Raw genomic sequence first — 9,993 nt, forward strand, 5'->3', positions numbered from 1 at the left:
TCATATTTTAGATAAAAAAATCTGAAAACTTAAAACATTTCAAGATACTGATATTTGAAAAGCATCATAATATACAGTCACTCATTTTTATGCAGAATACATTATGTAAAATACACCAATGTGACATATTAATATTATACATTGTAATAAATATAATTTACATCAGTATGTTGGAACTTTCAAGAAAGTTTTTCAATCTGTACAATGGAAGGACTGTGAGCTTCATCAATAAATACTATTATGATAGTTACAATTTGACCAGCAAAGTTAAAGCTTTACTATATCTCTAACTAGTTACACACCTTTATTGTCATGAGTCCAATTCCAGCTGCTGTAAGCACTGACATCTCTGATATCCACAGGCAGTATAGTGCACTGCCCTGAGACAGAAAACTTAAAGGTCATATCCATTTCACAATTGGTGAACTTTGTACGAGTTTTTTTAGCCAAGGACTGGCATTCAGCAGTCCTGGAAAATACTGTAGCAGATTTCATGCACCTCTGGCTGACGATAGTTCTCTACTACATCCCCTAAGGCCCCAACAGATGGATATCATCCAGCCCTTTTAATCCACGGAGAGGGGTCTTGACAGGGTCAAGAAGTCCCACAGCTGGCCAGTGGGCAATATCGCCATTTTAATTCCAAATTCTACTCTCATGCCATATCTCTCCTGGGTCTGTGTGTTTAGCATTTCAATCCAAACACACACACTGATGTTCAATGGGTCAAAGTTGCCGACTGATGAGCCATAAAACACTTTGGCATTCAGTTTTGTAGTGTGAAGTTTAGTTAATTGCTACATTCCTTAATTTTAGCTTTTCTTTTTATCAAAATGCCAGCAGATTTCTGCCTTTACTGGTAAAATACCCAATCTTTATCATAAGTCATGAATCAGACCTTCAGCCAATAGGTCACTGCTTTATCTTGACCCTCGGTATGTTTTCATCATTAGCAGACTCATCCCAGAGACCACTTCGTGCCTGGAAGGGGTTAGAGAGATCATTCTTGTCACTATTAGGCAGGCAACTGCATGTCATCATTGTCCACTACGTGATGTATGACGTTAAGAAAGAAACTCTGTGGAAATAGCATGTCAAGGAGTAAAAGGGCATTTCTCATCCCTGTTTACCTCCACACTGGAGCCACACTCCAAAAGAAAGTTCCCTGGAAGCTGAATCAATGTACCTAACATATACTGTAAACCAGGCTGGGCATCTTCAGACCTAAAAGGAAGAACACTACAGTAAATAAAGGTGAAGGAATATTATAGAAATGTGTATCATGAGCCTTCGAGTTCAAGGATGGTACAGGCTTTGATATTTCCACTCTGGCCAATTTAGTGGTATTAATCATGTCTCACTGCACATGATATTTGACAGGGGTAACACATTCATGACATAGCTTAGTCTTTTTCTTTTAGGATTTCACAACAGACAACACTGCAGGATCCTAATCAAATGAGAACCTAGTTAACACTTCTCTTTCCTCAAAATGAGGTGTAGGTAGGACATCTGAAAGGTTTCCACTTGATTTGGTTTCTATAATCCTGTGTCTTAACACTGAACATGGGAAAAAGTCGCACTCTTTAGGGTGGTTAAACACAGCTTTTCAGCTTTTATTCATTGGTCTTAGTAGTCAGAGAAAGTCTAAGAAACTGAAGGGCTCACAAATCTGAAATCCATCCAGACGCTGCAAGAACTGAAGCCCAACTCTGACTTTCTTATCGCCAGGTCCCACAGAGCACTAAGGTTCTTACCTTGGACGCAGCCCCAAATTGCTCTACATATAAAGCACTTTCAAACAAGCTTCCCCACCATCAGTTGCAGACTCTGATGCTGGTTTGTTGGCGTGTCTTCACCATGAGAAATTCCTTTGATATCGGATTGATTTATTTGGTGTTGTAAGTGATCACCTCACTCATTATTCTACATATATCAAATTTGACTGTTTTGATATATGTAGAATAATATATATCTAATATATAACCTATACCAAATTTGGCTGTTTCAAGGGCTAGAAATGCAGCAATTCAGTATTCACTAAAAATCATTATGAAAGTTATTGAAGTATTTTATAGATTTGTCATTACTGCCTGACAGAGGTAAAATATAAAACACTGTCCAGTAGTATTCGCTTAAACTATTATTAGTTTGATTAGTAGTTTCTACACCTCACTTTGTAGTGCTGTGGTACTTCAAGTATTTAAATTTAATTCTTCATATTTCCCTTTCCCATATGTTTGGAGTTTTCCCTTCAAAAATGAGGATGTAAGACCCAGCAAAGCATTATAGCACCTCATTCTACCAACACAACACATGCAAATTCTGCCTTCTTGTTACACTGCATTCCATGTTTTCCACCATTTGGAAGAAGTCAAAAAAGAGAGAGAGAGCTTTTACACCATAATTAATTTAAACTAAAACCCTTATTCTAAAAATGTCATCTCCCCCATCTTGGTCCCTCATACATTTGAGAATATGCTTGCAGGCTATGCATTATGGATGACTGTCAACCACTCTCCCTCCTGCCGACGTCCCTCAACTTGCTAATAGCTATTCAACTTTGATCTGTAATTTCTCTGTGATTTTTAACATTGTTTTACAGATGGAAGTGAGCATTTGTACTGGAACACAAACATAATCCTTGGGCACTGCAGAGCAGTGGTGCATGTAAAAGCTCTCTGTCACAGGAACTCTAACAGAGTTTGTGGTGTTTACAAGGAAAGTACATGCACTTAGATTATTTTGAAGGCATTTTACCTGTAAGATAATATACAGATGATTCCATCCACAAACATTTAGCACCCAACACAGAGTAAGCAGTTTTCTAGAAACAATTGTGAGATAATCCCTTTGGAGACTTGTAAATTCATTGACTTGATTTTTCTATTCAATTCTCCAGAAAAATTCAGCCAGCTACCACCTATGCGTATAGGATCAAAAAAAGACACCCAGCAGCAATCTGTTCATCTGCTTCTGAATGGGCTGACTTTAGTATTTTGGTGTATGTCTCTAATCTAAGAATGTAAAGTTTCAATTTGTTCCTACCTCAGATTATTAAAGACAATAAACACTAGACAAATCACAAACTCAGGTTTCAGGTGGTCAGTTTTCTTGGAGAAAATATTAATATCCAAATAGCTTCAGTACTCATGTACACTTTAAAGAGAAGAGTTTGCAAATTTTAAAGGCAGAAGAGAAAGTAAATATTTAAGGAGGGCAGTATAATTTTATGTTACATACTTCTGGTTAGAAAGAAGGAAGCCCTGGAGCGAAGGAAGTTAGACCAGAAGTCTAACTTCTGGTTAGAAAGCAAATCCGACAAGCTAAGTGTGGGTGTAGGCATTTCCACTTCTATTTTATTTGTTAATTCACTGCTTTCTTGGCTTGAATTTTCTCTAAACTTACTAGAAACTGAAAGGGGAAAAAAGCGCTTGGCTCTATGAAGCATCCTACCATGTTACAAAGTGGGTGTTTGGGGATTCCTGCATCTTCACAAGCTTGTATCTCCATTCTGCTTGAACTCTGATAAAATATTGAGTGTCATGTCTTCACTCTTGGACTGCAAGTTTGCCTCACTTCTTCTGGAAGCCTTCCTGGTGGCTCGGGAGAGTCTCCTTCTGAAAGTATCTCCTGCCAAGAAATAGAGAATGGGGTCCACACAACTGTTGAGACTTGCTAGACCTCTTGTCACCTGATAAGTGGCATACACCCTATCATTGAAAGCACACATTTCTGGGGTCTGAAAATCCAGCCGGGCCCTCAAATTCATTGTTTTCATCACGTGGAAAGGGATGTAAGACACAGCAAAAACAGTCAGTACAATAATCACCAGGTAAATGGATTTCCTCCTCAGAGGCGAATTGTCCAGGTCTTTGTAAATCAGAGCTCTCACAATTAATCCGTAACAGCCCAAAATCAGCACCAAGGGGACACAGAACATGGCCACGGTCGTGCACATACTATAGATGAAATAACTTCGCAGGTACTCGTCTGAGGTGGTGTCATAGCAGGTGATGGTTTTGTTTTTCCGGATCCCGGTGCCAGAGTAGAAGAGGATGGGGGAGATGCCCACCACCACGATGAGCCACACCAGCACGCTAATATAGACCGCGTTCTTCTTCTTGAGCCTACCCAGGGACTTGAGCGGGTACACCACGCCGCTGTACCGGTGCGCGCTAATGCAGGTCAGGAATAAGATGCTGCCATAGAGGTTCACGTGGAAGATGAACCTCTGCAGCTTGCACATGGCATCCCCAAAGATCCAGTCGGTCTTATTGAAGTAGTAGAAGATGAGCGCCGGCAGAGTCAGCACGTACAAGAAGTCGGCCAGGGCCAAGTTGAACATGTACACGGAGATGCCGCTCCACGGCTTCATGTGGAAGACGAACATCCAGATGGCCACGCTGTTGCCCAGGAAGCCGATAATGAACACCAAGATGTAGACAGCTGGCAGGTAGTAGAACTGGAAGCCTGTCTTGGTCAGCGCGCATTTGAACGGGCTGGCGACGGCGGCGGTGGAAGTCACTGTGCTGTTTCCCCAGGGCGAACCAGGGTCGGCAAGGAAGGCAGTGTCCGTCCCGTTGGGGACCGCCGGCCACAGCACCTCGGTCATTCTCTCCTCCCCGACTTAGGCGGCAGCTCCAAGGGACAAGCGGCGGCAGGAGGGCGGCGGCGGCGGCGAGGGGCGCAGCGAGCATCGGAAAGGCTGGCGAGCAGACGGGAGCGGGAGCCGGGGATCCCTGCGGGAGGGGGCGCGCGGGGGCTCGCCCACGCCAGCTCCGGCCCCGCGTTCGCCGTGGGCCATGAAATCCGCCCTGAGCGGCGACCGAACCCGGCTGGCCGGTGGACCAGCAACTTCCCCGTCCGGCCGGCAACGCCGAGGTTACACAACGGGGCGCTCAGGACACCCGAGTAGACAACTTTCCGACTGCGCTTTCCCTAGGGACCGAGGGTTCGCGCTGGAGAGCGCGCCGGGGGCCTCAGTGAGGTTGAGCCAAATTCGCTGCGCTGCGCTCCGGCGTGGGGAGGGCGCGCCCCAGCCTCCTTCCCCCGAAGATCAACTTCGTTTGGGCATCTTCCTTCTCCCTACCTTGCAAGCCAGCAGCTCGGGTCTAGGGCCCGCGCCCCGCTGCCCTCAGCTTCTGGGGGCCATCGGAGCGCGCGTGGCCGGAGACTCGTGCGCTTCTGGATCGCGTCCGGCTCGCAGTCTGGGTGATCTCGCAGGCTTTTCTAGAGACCTGCTCCGTTTGGAGTGCAGCGGCCGGAGGGCGAGCCAGGCTCCCTGCGAGGGTGGGCGGAGTTTGGGCGCCAGGCGAGTCCGCGCGCAGCTGGGAGGAGAGGGGCGTGCCTCCGTGAAGCCCGCCCGGCTGCCTGCCCGCGCTCTCCAGGGTGTTCGCTCCGGGCCGGAGACGTCTTCGGGGAGAACTGGTCTTCGCCGTGGGCCGGCGCGTTCAGCTTCTGTCCCGGAGCCACTGCCGGAGTCGGCGGAGGACGCGGGGCGCACTCGGTCAGGGTCAGGGCTAGGGCTGGCTGCCGAGAAGCGATTGGCCCGCCAGCGTTCCTCCGCTCTTCCGCCGGCTATCTTCGGCAAAGTGAAGTTGCTGACACACAGGAAACCCCTCTGACCGCTCAGAGCCTTCTGCCTAACACCCTGGAGCCGACCGAAGGAGACTGAAGTCTCCAGGGCCTTCAAGAACCACGCCAGGTGTTTGCATGTTTCAGGCAGCCTGCAGTCCCCAGCGGGGAACGCCCTGGCATTGCAGCGCTCCGCGCTTTAATGAGACCGGATTCCTGGCGCTTGCAGAAACCTGCTACTCGCAGAAAGATTTCAAAGGCGGGAGGGAGGGTGTGGAGGGAGATGGGGAGCATCTCTTTCTGTCCTTCAAGTCTCCCGTTCCCTTTTTATTTTCGTATTGTTTTTCTTAATTAAGGAAATGCTAATGAATCGACGTCATTGTTAACATCAGCGTGAACATTTCTAAAAGGGCTTTGTAAAAATATTATTAGTTGAACCTTGACGTTGCTTCAGCACAATTTAACTCGTTACTTACCACCTACCTGCCGACTACGCAGGGTCCCCAAATCTTCCTGTTCAGTACGTTTAATTAAAGAACAAAGGCTGCAATAAAGAATAATTAAAAACATATAGTTCGGGAAATAACGACTATTAAATACAACCTTACATAGATACATAACATATGGGCTTCCCTAGTGGCTCAGGTGGTAAAGAATCTGCCTGCAATGCGGAAGACCATGGTTTGATCCCTGGGTCAGAAGATCACCTGGATAAGTGAACGGTGACCCACTCCAGTATTCTTGCGGGTAGAATTACGTAGACAGAGGAGCCTGATGGGCTGCATACAATCCATGGGGTCGCAAAAAGTTAGACAAGACTGAGTGACTAACACACACACACACACACGCACAAAGACAATTTTAACTCCAAAGTGATTAAGGTGTGGTTGGGGGTTTTATTACCAGTCCTGTTTCTTTAGGTTAAAGCGATTAGTCATAAGTATCTCTGGTAAGTACTCTAAAATACTAGTTGAGGCTTCCTTAAATACACTTAGTCAAAAACTGGTTTTCCTGGCTTCAATGTATCAAATTTTATAGCAGTGTACTTCAGAATTGTAACTAAATGTGATTGGAAAATAAATAAATTACTAATTATTAAGGGACTTATGGGCCTTCCCTGGTGCCTCGATAAACAATCTGCCTGCAATATGGGAGACCTGGGTTCAATCCCTGGGTTGTGAAGATCCCCTGGAGGAAGGCATGGCAACCCACTCCAGTATTTTTGCCTGAAGAATCCCAATGGACAGAGGAGTCTGGCGGGCTACATTCCATATGGTTGCAGAGTCAGACATGACTGAGAAACTAAGCACAGGACAGCACAGCAGGAGGACATATTTGGGCTTCCCACGTGGCTCTAGTGGTAAAGAACCTGCCCATCAATGCAGGAGACGTGAGTTCTGGGTTTGATCCTTGGGTGGAGAAGATCCCCTAGAGGAGGGCATGGTAACCCACACCAGTATTCTTGCCTAGAGAATCCCATGGACAGAGGAGCCGGGCTGGATACAGTCCATAGAGTCACATGGAGTCAGCCACGACTGAAGTGACTCAGCGCTCATGCATGCAAGGGACATATCTAAATGGGCCCACACAGGGATGGAACCTAGCAATCTTTGACAATTTGCTAATTAACAATATGCTTTATCAGAAATAGTCTTTTTCTTCAAAGGCTTCTCTCTTTGAAGAAAAAAATCATCCAAAAAGAAAATATCTGTAAAATACATACCATAAAGATTTCTTTCTGGTCCCAGATGTTGCAGGATAATGTACTCCTAAAAAAATACTCCTGGCTTTGGTATCACATAGGAAAATTCCCAACAAGGACCAGACAGTCCTTTTGAGGGACACATGTAGAAAAGACCATAAACAAACACATGGCATTGTGAACAACTCATTGTTTTGAGTTGTGGTCAATAAAACAGCATGAAAACAAATGACACAACTAAAGTCAGTAACCCAAGGGCACAGATGATGCCTCTTGATGAAAGTGAAAGAGGAGAGTGAAAAAGTTGGCTTAAAGCTCACCATTCAGAAAACTAAGATCATGGCATCTGGTCCCATCACTTCATGGCAAATAGATGGGGAGACAGTGTCAGACTTTATTTTGGGGGGCTCCAAAATCACTGCAGATGGTGATTGCAGCCATGAAATTAAAAGACGCTTACTCCTTAGAAGGAAAGTTATGACCAACCTAGATAGCATATTCAAAAGCAGAGACATTACTTTGCCAACAAAGGTCCATCTAGTCAAGCTATAGTTTTTCCAGTGGTCATGACTGGATATGAAAGTTGGACTGTGAAGAAAGCTGAGCGCTGAAGAATTGATGCATTTGAGCTGTGGTGTTGGAGAAGACTCTTGAGAGTCCCTTGGACTGCAAGCAGATCCAACCAGTCCATTCTGAAGGAGATCAGTCCTGGGTGTTCATTGGAAGGAATGATGCTAAAGCTGAAACTCCAGTACTTTGGCCACCTCATGAGAAGAGTTGACTCATTGGAAAAGACTCTGATGCTGGGAGGGATTGGGGGCAGGAGGAGAAGGGGGCGACAGAGGATGAGATGGCTGGATGGCATCACCGACTCGACAGACATGAGTTTGAGTGAACTCTGGGAGTTGGTGATGGACAGGGAGGCCTGGCGTGCTGCGATTCATGGGGTCGCAAAGAGTCCGACACGACTGAGCGACTGAACCGAACTGAACTGACACAATATCCTTTCTGTGTTGGTGCTTGTATTTAAGACTGTAAATCTCATCAGCTTTTGCACAGTTAATGTCTCTATTAGACTCTTTAGAAAAGTATCTTTTATGGTTAATAAAATGTAAAGACTGCACCTGCTATTATGCTAGCTTTCATTCTTACATATTTTCACAGGGAACCTGTTTTAATGAATTTATGTTGAGAAGTTTTAAATCAAATTCTATGTCAGGATTTTACATTAATGTCCAATAGGTGGTTAGATTTGTTCAATGTTAAAATAGGTATTCTAGTAACCTCCTCATCAGTTAAATTACTAATTTAAAGTATAACATGTTTTTTATTAAGAGAAACTAACTTATAGAGAAGTTTGGCTGAGAATAGACAACTGTTAAGGCCCTTTGTTGTACAGAATGCTGTGCTTTAATAAATAATGATGTTGTAATAGGAAAAAAACAAAAAAGAAAACAAGTCTGAATTGAAATGAATGCTATAGGCCTCAGTTTTCTCATCTGTGAAATAAGGGAGTTGACTTTGATTTTTTTTTTCCATTCATATATGATTCTAGAATTATGAGCCTTAACATCAGACATTTTTGTATTGTTTTATTAAGATAATACTAACTAGGATGGATTTTCTATTCAGAGAGAGGGAAGCAGAGGAAAGCATTAACAGTTCCACTGGTATTTAATAGGTCCTAACTCCTCTTGAGCATTTTTCATTTGCAACAAAAGCAATATATAACCCCATTCAGAAGCCTGTTGCAAAGCATTAATTCATAATGTGAATGTTTGGAAATGTACACTTAAATCTAAGTAACATTATGTACTCTCAGAAAACTTGACACTTGATTAGGAATTTGGAGAAGATAGTTGTCCTAAATGCACCACAGGCTTTTTACAATAATGTAACAAGGTTAAATTTGTAAACACGGCTTTTGTATTCCATATATTTCACTACAGATTTATGATATATTTAAGTTATATTTTAAATCAAAATTGTGTCTTTGAGGAATAATATATATATTCAGCTATGATAACTTTCTATTTGTAATACATTGGACTATATTTAATAAATAAAAAATAAAATACCATCTAAAACTCAATAACATGTCAGCATTTACTGATGCTTAAATATCAATTATAAATGCCTTAAAAGTATGAAAAGACTATTTCATATCTTTAAGTGATTATCTCAAATATTTTGTATTAATTTTTTATTTGATTAATAATGCAAGTGCCTGACTTTAGGAGATTAATGATTTAGTTGGAAATGCAAAGAACATACTGAGATGACCATAATAACATATAACAATAGCAATAATAAATAACTCTTTCCTGTATCCTCAGCACTATGCACACTGCTGAGTCCTTTAATCCTTAACATGTTAGTTGCTCAGTCATGTCTGACTCTATGCAACCCCATGGACTGTAGCCTGCCAGGCTCCTCTGTCCGTGGGATTTTCCAGACAAGAATACTGGAGTGACTGCCATTCCCTTCTCCAGGGGATCTTCTCAACCCAGGGATTGAACCCAGGTCTCCTGCATTGCAGGTGGACTCTTTACCATCTGAGCCACCATCAATACAGTCCTTAACATATCCTATGGTAAATGATAATCGTATCCTTATTTATGAGTTGTGAAACGAAGGCACAGAGAAGTTAAGTAACTCATTCATAGTCACACAGTAGAAACTGAGATTTAAACTTAAGCCATATCCCTAAAGCT

General features: G+C 43.4%; 1 protein-coding gene across 1 annotated transcript; it reads right to left on the reverse strand.

Moving 5' to 3' along the window:
* Positions 1–3,335: 3,335 nt before the first annotated feature.
* Positions 3,336–4,986, reverse strand: P2RY1 (purinergic receptor P2Y1). The gene has a single exon (NM_174410.3). It carries the CDS (start codon positions 4,613–4,615, stop codon positions 3,494–3,496), a length of 1,122 nt encoding a protein of 373 aa, NP_776835.1. The 5' UTR covers positions 4,616–4,986; the 3' UTR covers positions 3,336–3,493.
* Between the last annotated feature and the right edge of the window lie 5,007 nt (positions 4,987–9,993).

Source organism: Bos taurus, chromosome 1, assembly GCF_002263795.3.
Source record: "Bos taurus isolate L1 Dominette 01449 registration number 42190680 breed Hereford chromosome 1, ARS-UCD2.0, whole genome shotgun sequence".
In the NCBI taxonomy this organism is placed as follows: domain Eukaryota; kingdom Metazoa; phylum Chordata; class Mammalia; order Artiodactyla; family Bovidae; genus Bos; species Bos taurus.